This window comes from Suillus subalutaceus (genome assembly GCF_016647625.1).
Source record: "Suillus subalutaceus strain FC151 chromosome Unknown DFJ58scaffold_60, whole genome shotgun sequence".
NCBI lineage: Eukaryota > Fungi > Basidiomycota > Agaricomycetes > Boletales > Suillaceae > Suillus > Suillus subalutaceus.
The window spans coordinates 23,330-35,762 of NW_024540309.1; the positions used below are offsets into that span (position 1 = coordinate 23,330).

The following is a 12,433-nucleotide window of genomic DNA, read 5'->3' on the forward strand; positions in this document are numbered from 1 at the left end:
CCGCGGTCATCTACTGGGCTCGGGCGCTGCCTGGTGCGGTCTTCAGGGCGAGCTCAGCTGGTGAACGTTGTTTTCCGCGGTCATCTGCTGGGCTCAGGCGCTGCCTGGTGCGGTCCTCGGAGAGGAGCTCTCCTGGTGCACGTTGTTTACCTTTCTCTTCTGCGGCAGCTTGACCCTGCCTCGAGCGGCTGCGCTCGCGGTCTTCTTGGATGGGCGCAGCCGGTGCAAGCTGTCTGCTGGCGTCATCGCGCCGTGTGGGGTCATCTTTTGGCGGGATATCTGCGGGGTGGTGGTCTGTGTTAGTCACAGTCTTTCACAGATTCTGGGTTGCTCGCACTTGGTGGTAGTTGCTGCTGTTGCTGCTGTCGCGGTTGCTGTTGTCGCAGTTGCTGTTGCTGTTGCGGTTGCGGTTGTTGTTGTTGTTGCTGCTGCTGCTGCGATTCCAACACCTGAGGCCGCGCGGCGGGGTCTGGAGGTGCGTCTTCACGCCTTTCGGGATTGGCGAATCTTCTCATGTGCTGGGACTGGGAATCGACGGCTATGGATTCAAAATTCATGGGCGTTGGAGGTGAAAGGTCATGGTATATGTACACTGTGCCACGCGGGTAGGCACATGTTGTTCACGAGCCAAGGCGCGCGCGTGTTGCACGCGTTTTTTGCTAGCCTCACACAGGAGTGCTTTTTCTGGCATCTAACGAGGTGCAGGGTCCATTCAAGCATTAAGTGCTGTGCACTTCTATTCATGTCCGTCAAGTGGAACTGGTTCTGTGATGTAATGGTCTGGCTTTCTCTGGTATAGCATGTGTGATCAAGCGCTGACGGTCTGTGTTGTGCCCCTGCGGTACACAGGATGTCACGTTGAATGGAAGTACCACCACGTAGCCATACATAACACCACCCTCATACTCGTGTTGCGTTATCTTGTGTTTGGTAATATTGAAGTGGCAAGGGAGACGACGCAAGGGGGTGTTGCACATTCATACACATTTGAGTTCATCTGCATTTGGATGTGCGCTAATTATCTCGTGTCATATTGCCTCGAGTCGTGCATCGTGCAGTACTATCAGGACACGTAATTTGATTCACCTCGTGTTTGGCAGGGCTCAACGCAGTGTGCGTAGGATTTTCAAGGGGACGAAAGTACAATTACCTTACATGCGTGATTCTTGTGACGTTGTTACTGAGGATCTTGAATAATATCTGTACCACAAAGCTCTGAGAAACAATAAATACCGCAGGGAAAGTAACAGTACGAGCAACGTAACATGTGCGCCGTTGAAGTACGCAAGCCTTACACCCATTCCTGCCCGAGTTCGGGCATTTCTGCGCGCCCACTTCTCCCGCAATAAATTCTAGATCAAACTTTCCATTATCGTCCTGCTTCACATTGAAGTGTGCACACCGGCAAGACGCGCACCAGTTATCGATCGTCGGGTACGGGCAGTCATCCAGTCGAGCAAATGGGCATCCTGTTCTGCGCACGTACGTCATGGTGAACTCCGCCGCACTAAGTTCAAGTGGATTCTTATCCTCTCGCATATATTCGGGGCCCTGTCATATGCCGTGCTTGTAAACACACAGAACACGGTGATTCATCCCGAGAGGTATGTCGGCTCGCTTCATTCACCGCCATGGGGCGCGGCTTCGGACCAGAGGTCGAGGTTTTTTGCGAACCGAGAGATGACGGGTGGGAGGAAGTGCTTCCATGTTATCCCTTCTATATCATAACGGAATAGCCGCACTAGTCGCTCTAACATCATTTCCCAATCACCCTTCTCACCAGGAGGGCCACACGTGATATTCCGCTGATCAGTCTGAACAATATTTCACTGCTCATCTTTATCGTATAACGGAAACACAATTCCACATTGCCATCATGGACATGTCATACACATACCGTTCCGCGTCCGTTGTTGTTGAAAACTGAAGCATGGTCCAATCCATCAGCACTAAATCCACCATGCGTGTGCGCGTAAAGTCCGTCTTCTGGCGCGCTACCAGCGCAAAATCTGCTGTGTTACGATTTCGATCTTCAATGAATATGGCTGGCCGATGTCTAGACGTCACCCGGCCAGAGGCTGAGCTCGCTATGTTCGTCGTATGCGTCGAGGACGGTATGCACGAATTCATTTGGATTTGGAATGATGTCACACACCGCCTCGAGCTCTGTGGGAAGGACGTTTGAATTGTTCGGGTGAGATCTTTTCGAGGACGGCGAGATAGGGTCTTGGCCCCGGATCCAGAGACGGTTGGTTTCCGTGAATGGTTCTGCGGAGTCCGGGGAGGTGTAAGCAGATCCAGAAGGTCGAGACTGAGAACTGTCCTCAGATGAATTGGCAAGCATTCACAATATGAATCAAGAACTTACCACGGGCTGGGGAAACAAACTCAGAAGTCACAGTACTAGAAGGGGAAGATGTTGGGTTAGAGATTGCTTGTTATAACAGGGCCACACAGGCTGATGATTAAACTCATTTATAGGTTTGATTCAGATCGAGTCATTCGGTTGGTGTCGTCCTCTTCCCTCCATATTTTCCTATTCATGTGGTAGAGTCTGTCTTAGTCTACACCTTTGAGCATCTTTCAAGATACCTACTGCAAGCAGGAGGATGTCGTGGCAAGTTCCATTTGCTCATCGCTTCGTTGCAATTGCACTCAACGAAATGAGATTTGTGATGCCCCTCTATATAGCTATCTGAAGTTAAAAATGTTGGAAAATTTCAACTGAACATCTCCCACCTTTCGAAAATGGCTAAGAGAACCCGAAAGACTCGGAGCCGCACTCGAGTACGTGACGCAGAGCGTTCAGCTGAACTTGAAGATACCAACATCCGACGGTCAGTTGGGTGAGATTCACAACAAAGCATACCCTATTCCATAGCGAAACATACTCACGACTGTATACATTCCCCATAATCGTATTATATCGCGTTATTGTCGTCGCAGAGTCTAGACTGTGATAAAGTTAATTAACTAGTTTCTGCTGTCGGAGTGCGAAATTGGAGTTGTCTCTCGAAACGCGACTGGGCGTCTCAACAGCTAAGTACATACCAGCTCACGCGCTCGCGCCTCGTTCTTGTGGAACGTGGCAGGTCAAGGTAATGAACCCTTCATCAACATATGTTTCATTCAGAAAATGAGTACTGATAACGCTCCTGGTCAGGTTTACTACACAGACCACCGGAAGGCTATCCCGAGACGCTTGGCAGGTGCCGCTACCGGGTTCTGGAAAGGAATAAGCTTTTCGACACCAAGGTTTTCGAATTCTTCATCTGCTTCTGTCTCGTCTGTTGAACCGCTGGATCGTCCTGAATCACCCGCCATGTCCACTCCAGATGTCCCCACAACCCCTCTGACGAATTCAAACGGTGCCCTCCCGCACGACAGCCCTGTAGATACACCTCCTCCCTTTGACACCTCACTTTTTCGGTCATATCTCGAGTCGCTCTTACCACCGGTACTTGGCGCTCTACCCGAGGAATTTGTAGGCTTATTTGATGAAGAATTTGACGAAAGAGTTACTCGCTTTGCGGCCGAGGGTGGAGGCGTGATTTACGTGGTGAAAACGAGGGATGAAGCAGAGGGTGAGCTTTTGTATTCAGGTTAGAAACTAACCTAACGCGTACTAGAGGACGCGTCACAGACTTACTCATACCATCTAACTTCGCATCTGACTTATTCTCCTGCGAGTGTTACATCACTTGCACTCATCAAACGCGGTCCCACTTTGGATCCTGTGACACCTCTTGCCACGCAACTACATATCCTCAATTTGTTTGGAGGCGAAGAGACACCGTACGAGAGTTTGCATGCCGTCGTAAGCTGTGGTGTTAAGCCCTGGTTTGATGCTTTTGTCGGAGCACGGGGTGGGGGCAAGGATGGGGATAGTAAAATGGGTATGTTTCCACTTTCTTTCTTTGGTTTCACTCACTTGCGTTTATAGGGATACCCATGACCAAAAAGAAGTTTGCCGAATTGGAATTGTCATTATTGCACCTTCAGCAGAACGTGGAAATACCTGAGACGCATTTGATCATTCATCCAGTCATCCAGCGCGCCGTAGAACAGGTTGGTTCCTCAGTTACATTAGTTGTCTAAAGGCTGAAGACATCACATTAGGCACGTGCTTCAGGCGCACGTCCAAACATATCGCACATACCTCAAAAGCAACTAAACGAGAGTTCGTTCCTCAACACTTTACACGGACACGTCAACATGTGGATCAAGGCTATTCAAGCCGTCACTAAGCTTTCGCGTGACGTCTCCTCTGGTACCGCTTCGCAAGAAATCAATTTTTGGCTGAGTCTTGAGCGGGCACTGGAGGGTATTGAGACGCAGCTACGCAGCGATGAAGTGACCATGGTCATGGAGTGCCTTCGAAATGCGAAACGATATCTCGCAACAGTCAGTTTCATGACGGACACTGGTCTGAAGTCTTCTACGGATCTTGGTGCGCGTTCTTTCTGGCATCGTCAATTGAGTGCTGACGAGCATCATTAGTGCACAAATACAACCAACTGATGAAAGATTTTCCTCTCAATGAACTGTTGTCTGCGACAGATCTTGAAAAAATCCAAGAATCACTGGTGCTCATCTTTGGGCATATCAACCGCAAGCTCAAACTTTCGCCCTACCCGATCCGTCGGGCACTACCCCTCGTCGAGGCAATCTCTCGCGATTTCAACGACCAGCTATTGCGCGTGCTGACGTCACACAGGCTGTCGTACACTCCGTACGAAACCTTTGACCGCTTACTGGGACAGACCATGAACATCTTCCGGACGTGGGATGACCTCATCAAGGAGTTTACGAATGTCGCTCGCGAGGTTATGCGCAAACGCGGAGAGAAGTTTGTCCCCATCAAAGTTGTTGCTGCGCATGCAAAACTACAGGAGCGGACGAGGTATCTGCGCGACTGGAGGAAGCAACATGAGCAGCTGGCGGTGATGACGGGGCCCACGAAGGGTTTGGGGAACATGACTAAGGAGGTGGGTGGAATGGACATGGAGGAGGAAGTGAAGGAGGCGTATGAGGTGGTGAAGCGCATTGATGTTCTCGATGTTTCTGTTGGTGAGCACCTGACTTTGACATATCGTTGTTAAAGTCACCTCACTCTCTTTACAGAGGGCACGGAGATTTGGGTGGCTGCCGAGAACGCATACAATGAACGGGTTGCAAGGGTCGAGAACCAAATTATTGCACGGCTACGCGATAGGCTAGGCACGGCAAGAAACGCGAATGAAATGTTCAGAGTGTTCTCTAAGTTCAATGCACTTTTCGTTCGCCCGAAGGTAGTTCATTTTGTGGGACGATGTGACACTTGTTTATGCCCATGTCCCACAGATTCGTGGAGCTATCCAAGAGTATCAAACTCAACTCATCGACTCAGTAAAGGAGGATATCAAGCGCCTTCACGATAAGGTAGGCAGCATACTCTTGTATTGTCTCCGTTACTTATGATGAACATCAAGTTCAAAACGCAATACCGATTCTCTGAAGCCTATCATATGTCACAAATGCGCGACCTACCTCCAATAGCAGGTGCCATCATCTGGGCTCGGCAGATTGAGCGACAGCTACTCACCTACATGAAACGAGTGGAGGATGTACTTGGCAAGGGCTGGGAGCTCTATGCAGAGGGTCAGAAACTTCAGTCAGAAAGCACCGCATTCAGAAAGAAGCTGGAGACACGGCCAGTGTATGACGCCTGGCTGCATGACATCAATCGACGCGACATGGGGGTCAATGGCCGTCTCTTTGAGATCGTGAGATTACGGGGAGGAGGGTTCCAACTAGCGGTAAACTTCGACCCCCAAATCATCACACTTTTCAAGGAGGTTCGCAATTTGTTATGGCTAAACTTCCAGGTCCCACACGCGATTACGAACATGGCGAAGGATGCGAAGCGAGTATATCCTCATGCTGTCAGTCTTATGGAGACTGTCAGAACCTATGGGCAGACTCTGGATCTGGTGGAGAATAACATGGGTATCGAGTGGTTGGTTGCTGAATATCGGAATGAGGCTCAGCGGATGGTTGCCAAAGGTGATCAGATTGGACCATGATTTATCGGGGCTCTGACGCTTTATGTCCAGGTATGAGCATCAAGTGGGATTACTTTGTCAACCAATACGACACCGCACGGTATGTGACCAGCGCCGATGGACGTGAGAACCGACATATCCAATTCGTGCGGGAGTTTGCGAGCGTCGTGTCTATTCTACAAGACAAGACCAACAACGTCATTGACCTGTATCGCAATATTCTTCGAGCAGTCGAGGATCTCGCAACATGCCCTTATACTAGTGAGGCATTCTCAGATCTTCTGGGCAAAATTCAAGCTGCTGTGGGTTGTCTCTTCATCATTATTGTTTATGTGCTGAATATATGCAGATTGATCGCCTGAATCTGGAGGGATACGCTAATCTTGAACACTGGGTGGCTGACCTCGACAAGCGGATAGAAGGGATCCTGCTTCAGCGGTTGGGCTATATCATCCAAGTCTGGTGTTCTGAGTTTGATCGGACAGATGATGGTGATGCGCGCCGAGATCCAATACCTTTGCGGGACATCACCAACAAGCGACGGGCTGGCAAAGGCGGGAAAGAGGAGAGGGTATGGTATGTTGTTGTTCGCAAAGCTAGTACTGATCCATCTTTCCAGGTCGCCGAGGGCAACATGACTGTAAAACCCATCGTTCACGAGATTCGGATACAGAACCAAGTGATCTTCCTTGATCCACCTATAGAATACGCACGTGCGATTTGGATAAAGCAATTGCATGACTGGTTAGGTACGTACGGTATTTCCAATCGTTCAAAACTTCACTGATTTTTTGAACAGGCGTTATCTGTCGATTGAGACGTATTCAAAGTTCTCGATACGAAATTGGGTTGCAGATGCAGGGCACGCAAGTGTCAGAAACAACATATACTTCTCTGGTACGTATCTCCCACAATATGTCGAGGCTACCACATTCTTAAGAGCTCTACCTAGCTCACACGATTCTCCGACAACACTCTAGAGCGACCATTTTCTCTCATAGAACTCAAAGTTCAGAAGCTCAAAGACTATGTCGCCAAGTGGTTGCAGTTCCAGTCGTTATGGGATCTAGAGGCGGAATATGTCTTCAATCGCTTAGGAGACTCCCTCGCGCATTGGCAGCAACTTCTGACAGAAATCAAGAAAACGCGGTCGACATTTGACACGTCAGAAACGCAACTGAGTTTCGGTGTCTGTGTCGTGGATTACGAGCAAGTCCAAGCCAGAGTAAACGCCAAATACGATGCGTGGCAACGGGATATTCTCAGTCGTTTCGGTGTGAAGCTCGGAAATGCGATGAAAGAGATGCATGCCTCGATCATGAAGGCGCGAAACGAGCTGGAGCACCATTCGATAGAGGGTTTGGTTGGAGGAGCACGAAGATTTTGAGTTGTGGTACTTACTCTCCTTTTTTATACCCGTCCATGCATCGCGCCGTTCGTTATTTGGACCTTACGCTGTTTCGTTTTGCATGCATGGCCATCATGTTCTATTGTATCGGTTACCCGTAAAAATCTGTAATGGATCCTGACTCGGAGGCAGTAGAGTTCTTGGTGAAGAGAGGTCAAGAAAAGTACAGAACGAAGTACTTGATTGATGATGGCACCCACACCACGCCCTATCATTAATTTATACCAATCACTGGAACAAATATTACCTTGCAACGGAGCAAGGTCTTTTTTTTGGGTGGAACGATACTGACAAAGTCAACCTTAGTATAGGGGTTGCACCCGTGTTGGGTCAAAGAGATAGTCATCATTGACACCGAGCCGGCGGTAGCAAAACCCACTTACCGGTCGTGTGCGTGTGCGCCCAACTCTGAATGCACCTAATAATTAACATCATAAACCTACTTACCAAGGGACCTTTTCGGTCGTTTCTGAACTGCAGAAGGAATTTGGCGTTTCCGTGCAGAGATGCGGACGTGTCATCGTCAACGTCGACAATTCACGTGACTATCTCGTCGACGCTTCGACCACACCTACCGTTACACTATTTTCGGCAGTCTTCCAAACCCCACCATGAGGGACGCCAACGTTTTTGCATTTCGCAAGGCCATGCCTCGAATGGTAAGTTCCATAGCTATTATCTTCAGCTAAAACTTAAACAGACAAAATATTTTTAACAGAGCTGGTCTCCGCGTAACCTCTACAACCTCTGGAGGCGGTCCTGTGGTGCCGAGGCCGAGGCCATTGACTTCACTCGCTCGCCTAAGACGCTGTTTCAGCAGCGTTGGATCTCGAAAGCACTCGTACGTGCATACCACGGTGACTTCATCAACGAGAAAATATTTAAGCGATGGTATCTCCCCGACACTCTTCCCGACGTGCGACCTCGTCAGCACGCGCCCTCTAGTAATGGCGATCTCGACGCATTCGCCGGGCGTACTGAACATCTGGAGAGAAGAAAGAAGAAAGCATCTGACGAGCAAAGGAAAGGCTTGGCTCCTGTGGGCAGCTTAATGCTTGCTGAGGTGGAGCGACGCATCGACGTGTTCATCTTTCGGTGCTGCTTCGCCCATAGTGTCTATGAGGCACGGAGACTCGTCGTTCATGGATCCGTCCTGCTAAATGGCAAAAAGGTGCGCCAGTTTTATGCTCTGGTATTAGCGTCGATATACTAATGCACATCTACAGCATACGAATGCCAACGCACGTCTGGCCCCAGGCGACATGGTCTCCGTTGACCCTGCAGCCATTCGTTTCCTCCAGGAGCCTGAATCTACGCAGTCCTCGTTGACGCCTTTTCAACCTTCCTCCATATGCGTCTCCCTTCGTTTTCATTCCTGCCTATGCAGAGGTCTCCTTCCCCACATGCAGTGCCATATATGTTCGCCACCCAACGGCACGCCCAGGATACAGTGAAATTCCAACACCTTACGACGCCGACGGTGAAGTCATCCGACTTGCATGGGAATGGTACGCAAAGATGCGTCCAAGGACGAGGAGTAAGAAACAAATGGCGAGGGAACCAGAGAACAGATCAAAAACGCAGCTCCACCCGCACCGCCCACTTTAGGTAGCAGCACACCTCACACCTTTAAAATCATCACAGAACAAGATTAGCTCAATTATTCTACCATATAATGCACAAACTATTGGCGGTCCCGACAGTATGCATTATGAGCCTGTCTACTGTACTTCAAGTGCTAGCTACTCTGAGTCGTCAATAACGATCGAGCTCGATGGACCGCTTCTCATGCCTGATGACTCTCCTGGGACATTCCTACTAGTACTTTCTTCATCCTCGGGCAGGCGGGGCATTAGCTCGTAGAATAAAGCATCACTCTCCATGTTTTTCACACCCTGGAACCAAAACTCATCCCATCCAACCTCAACAGACCAATTGAACATGTTGTGGATGCGAAACATCCTCTTCTGACTGAAGAAACAACGAATTTGTCCTGCTGCTGCCTGATATCTCAACCTCAACCTCAACCTCAACCTCAACCACTTTTCCTAACCCCGATGTGTATTCCTCATTGTTGTCTTCGTCAGCATCATGCTGCAACTGCAGTGCAACAGTCGAAAATGACGATGACGGAGGGCCACTGCTCTCAGGTACATTCTCCGGATCATCATCATCTGATTCGGACTTCAGTCGGTAGATAAAGAGCCCCTTCTCTCACTTCCCAAAGCGATGCGTCCAGTGCAGGCTTTGGTTTGGGACTGGATTGGGTCTGAGTGTCGGAGCAACTAATCCTGTGGATAAAGGAGAAGAAGAGGTGCCACTCCCTGTATTCGAGGTACAACCTGCCATGCCTGCCATGCCCTTACTTGGGAACGGCCATATTAACGGGTCCGTGTTTTGGAACGGTACCGGACCGGATCTGTACCTGATACTTACGGCCCTCTCAATTTGTTTGACGTCACTGGCTCAACTGCAGATGATTGGAGAACGCAATCTATATATCAGGACAGTGCCCCGACTTACCCCGCAGATTATTACAGATAGATTTGCGCTTGCTAACAAGGACAGTGGCATCGCTCCCTCTATCCAATGTGATACAGCTGCCCGTGACTTCAGCTTTTGATACCACATAGCTAGGCAGCAAGATGTGTGGGAATCGTTATATCGCTATTCAAGCTTAAGTGGCAGCCATATCGATTTCCAGGCGTTTGTATACCATACAGATATGAACATCATGCTTTGCAATCGTGATATCAATTAATTCCGAAACACATACCAGCAATAATTGGTGTAAGGAGAGTATGCAAGCCAGATGTCGCATAATACAGGAGAGCCTACGAGTTGCAGGTACTAGTATAACACGCGAGCGTGGATGTGGAAAGCCAAACTGTTTGACGTTTTTGAGCGAGATCGAGCATGCAGCGCAGGCCGGCCGGGCAAAGGCAACCCACAGATACAGTCACACAAGGTGGCAAGCCTCGTTGCGTAGACGACGAATGAGATCCTCGGTGGGCAACGACGACCAAGGCGCCGCCCGCACCACGCGATCGCAGAATGATGTACATAAGTAGGAGGGGCAGGTCGACGAAGCACTGCAGTAACCTTAGAGCCGTACACGTCCTCAAAGAAAGCACACAGCAGCGGCAGAAAGTGAAGATCACATTCATGTGGAAGCTGCACAAATGTGAATTCAGGCAAAACGTCAGGAACAGACTTCGCCAAGAACGATGCATATAACTCAATGAAGTAGTGGCAAATGGCAGCGAGGAAATTGTATTTGGTGCAGCGGACGACAGAAAGACCTGGCACGCCTGAGACAGGTTGAGATATGCCAAAACAGTATGCAGGTGAGGTCTGATGGTCTCCTCACTGGAATAGAACCAAGGGGGATACTTTTCCAACGAGCGCGAAAAAGAAACACCTTGGGACGAACCAAGGGAGAGTTGACGGATGATGGAACAGCGGCGATAACCAGCAGTCAGCTAGTGACAGTGAAACAGACATGTCATGGAGGGTCACTACAATGGCGATACCGTCAAACGAAATACAACCCTAGGCTCGTGACCAACCTGACATATACTAAGTACCACGGATACTCGAGTGGTGTAGCCAGGGCCAGGCTGGTCGATCTCGGAGTGGCGTGGCAGGGCGAAGCGAGGAGTTTAAATTTTAGGTGTACAGCAACCGCTATGGCTTCAATTGCTTTTCAGGAGCACGACCATGTGGCAACTAGCAGTAGTGTATAGCGCAAGAGATGCTTGATATCATTTATTTGCGTTGGGTGGGTAATCTGCAGCGAGCGGGAGAATATTTGTTTTTATTTATTCCAGGTTTTGTCATGGTACTTATTTATCGAAGTAGATATAGGTCATACAAGAGCTTTTGGCGAACTATCATAAGTAGAGGTCTCTCCCCGACGCCGAGGTTCATACACTTGATCTCAGTAGTGCTGTCAAGATCGTAGTGGCTGTGGAAGTCGATTCGCTGCTGATGCCATTGCTGAAAGATGGCTGTTTTCAGGACCTCAGAGAAGTACTCGACCACTCAAGTGGCGCCTGTCACAGGACCCTTTCGGCACCCCCGTTCATCCCAGCTGCTCCAGGATTACGCAGTGAGTACCTCTAACAGGACTTTGGCTTATTGATCAAGCCATTGAGCTCAAGCAGATCCGGTGCTGCAGCGCCATCAACCACGTTCGAATTGGGAGGGCGAATAGTGGGAAATTAGCAAGCGCACTGGACGGTCCGACCCAGAGCTAATTTTCAAGTGTCGTTAGAACAAATGAATGCTTCATGGTGTACAGCAAACAAGAAGAATGATTAGACAATCACATTTGCTCAAAATCTTGAAGTCGAAGGAGTCGCATATACTCACTCGCATGCTAGTGGCGAGAGGGTCAAGCTGCAGTTCGTCGAAGTCATGAATCCCACTCACATTACGCTTACTCAGCGCTGTTTGTCTATGAAGTTCGCTCTACGTTCGTAAATACTTGCTGGGTGGCTTCACGGATGTCAAGAGCGGTACGTTTCTTGTTGTGGTGCCAAGTCAGCGCTTCGGTGAAGTGATAGAGAGATACGGGATGCTCGGGGTGACCCTGCGAAATTCAAATGCAATGCAAGGGCGTTGCAGCCTAGAGATGCTAAACCCACTCACCGAGGCACCCTTTTGGCCGTTTCCGAACCGATTGGTAAGTCTCCATGCAGAGAGGATGCTGGACAAGGGAAGTAGGGAAATGAATATCAAGAGGAAGAATGACTGCTCACATCCTGGGAATAAAAACATGGAGGAAGGAAAGAAAAAAATGATAATCGCGGAGTCAGGGACTGGGTGTGTGATACGCACCGCTACGATTTGTATCCATTCCAGATCACACTGTCTTTGTGACGTGTTTTCAGCTTGAGAAACTTGTCGGTCATGCCTTCGCTAGTGTGAACTTGTTGAGTCACAGGTGTGGTCAGGTGGATCACTCAGCTCGTCGTTG

At 49.4% G+C, this 12,433-nt stretch overlaps 4 protein-coding genes across 4 annotated transcripts; 2 read left to right on the forward strand and 2 right to left on the reverse strand.

Moving 5' to 3' along the window:
* Window positions 1-1,619: 1,619 nt before the first annotated feature.
* On the reverse strand, window positions 1,620-2,130 carry DFJ58DRAFT_661252 (uncharacterized protein; the record flags this gene model as incomplete). The annotated part of the gene is made up of 2 exons (XM_041382198.1): window positions 1,620-1,814; window positions 1,852-2,130. The coding sequence occupies 2 exons, from the start codon at window positions 2,128-2,130 to the stop codon at window positions 1,620-1,622; spliced, it is 474 nt and encodes a 157-aa protein (XP_041243366.1).
* An 881-nt stretch (window positions 2,131-3,011) lies between these two features.
* On the forward strand, window positions 3,012-7,694 carry DFJ58DRAFT_790809 (dynein heavy chain, N-terminal region 1-domain-containing protein). Its single transcript, XM_041390285.1, has 14 exons — window positions 3,012-3,098; window positions 3,164-3,584; window positions 3,630-3,896; window positions 3,944-4,068; window positions 4,120-4,450; window positions 4,501-5,070; window positions 5,125-5,291; window positions 5,344-5,421; window positions 5,472-6,045; window positions 6,096-6,346; window positions 6,394-6,615; window positions 6,664-6,793; window positions 6,844-6,941; window positions 6,997-7,694. The coding sequence occupies exons 2-14, from the start codon at window positions 3,323-3,325 to the stop codon at window positions 7,429-7,431; spliced, it is 3,510 nt and encodes a 1,169-aa protein (XP_041243367.1). The 5' UTR covers window positions 3,012-3,098; window positions 3,164-3,322; the 3' UTR covers window positions 7,432-7,694.
* A 310-nt stretch (window positions 7,695-8,004) lies between these two features.
* DFJ58DRAFT_790811 (uncharacterized protein) lies at window positions 8,005-9,436 on the forward strand. The gene is made up of 4 exons (XM_041390286.1): window positions 8,005-8,111; window positions 8,171-8,623; window positions 8,679-8,807; window positions 8,842-9,436. The coding sequence occupies exons 1-4, from the start codon at window positions 8,064-8,066 to the stop codon at window positions 9,058-9,060; spliced, it is 849 nt and encodes a 282-aa protein (XP_041243368.1). The 5' UTR covers window positions 8,005-8,063; the 3' UTR covers window positions 9,061-9,436.
* DFJ58DRAFT_661254 (uncharacterized protein) lies at window positions 9,195-9,431 on the reverse strand (the record flags this gene model as incomplete). The annotated part of the gene is made up of 1 exon (XM_041382199.1): window positions 9,195-9,431. A coding segment is annotated over one exon (237 nt), but the record flags the coding sequence as incomplete, so codon positions are not given.
* Window positions 9,437-12,433: the final 2,997 nt, after the last annotated feature.

Bases quoted from the DNA above. Each gene is read 5' to 3' on its own strand.
- DFJ58DRAFT_790809 (XM_041390285.1), top strand. From the start codon at position 3,323: ATGTCCACTCCAGATGTCCCCACAACCCCTCTGACGAATTCAAACGGT. The intron at 3,585-3,629 runs GTGAGCTTTTGT...AACGCGTACTAG, and splicing joins AACGAGGGATGAAGCAGAGG to AGGACGCGTCACAGACTTAC. The intron at 6,347-6,393 runs GTGGGTTGTCTC...GAATATATGCAG, and splicing joins TGGGCAAAATTCAAGCTGCT to ATTGATCGCCTGAATCTGGA.
- DFJ58DRAFT_790811 (XM_041390286.1), top strand. From the start codon at position 8,064: ATGAGGGACGCCAACGTTTTTGCATTTCGCAAGGCCATGCCTCGAATG. The intron at 8,624-8,678 runs GTGCGCCAGTTT...GCACATCTACAG, and splicing joins TCCTGCTAAATGGCAAAAAG to CATACGAATGCCAACGCACG. The intron at 8,808-8,841 runs GTCTCCCTTCGT...GCCTATGCAGAG, and splicing joins TTCAACCTTCCTCCATATGC to GTCTCCTTCCCCACATGCAG.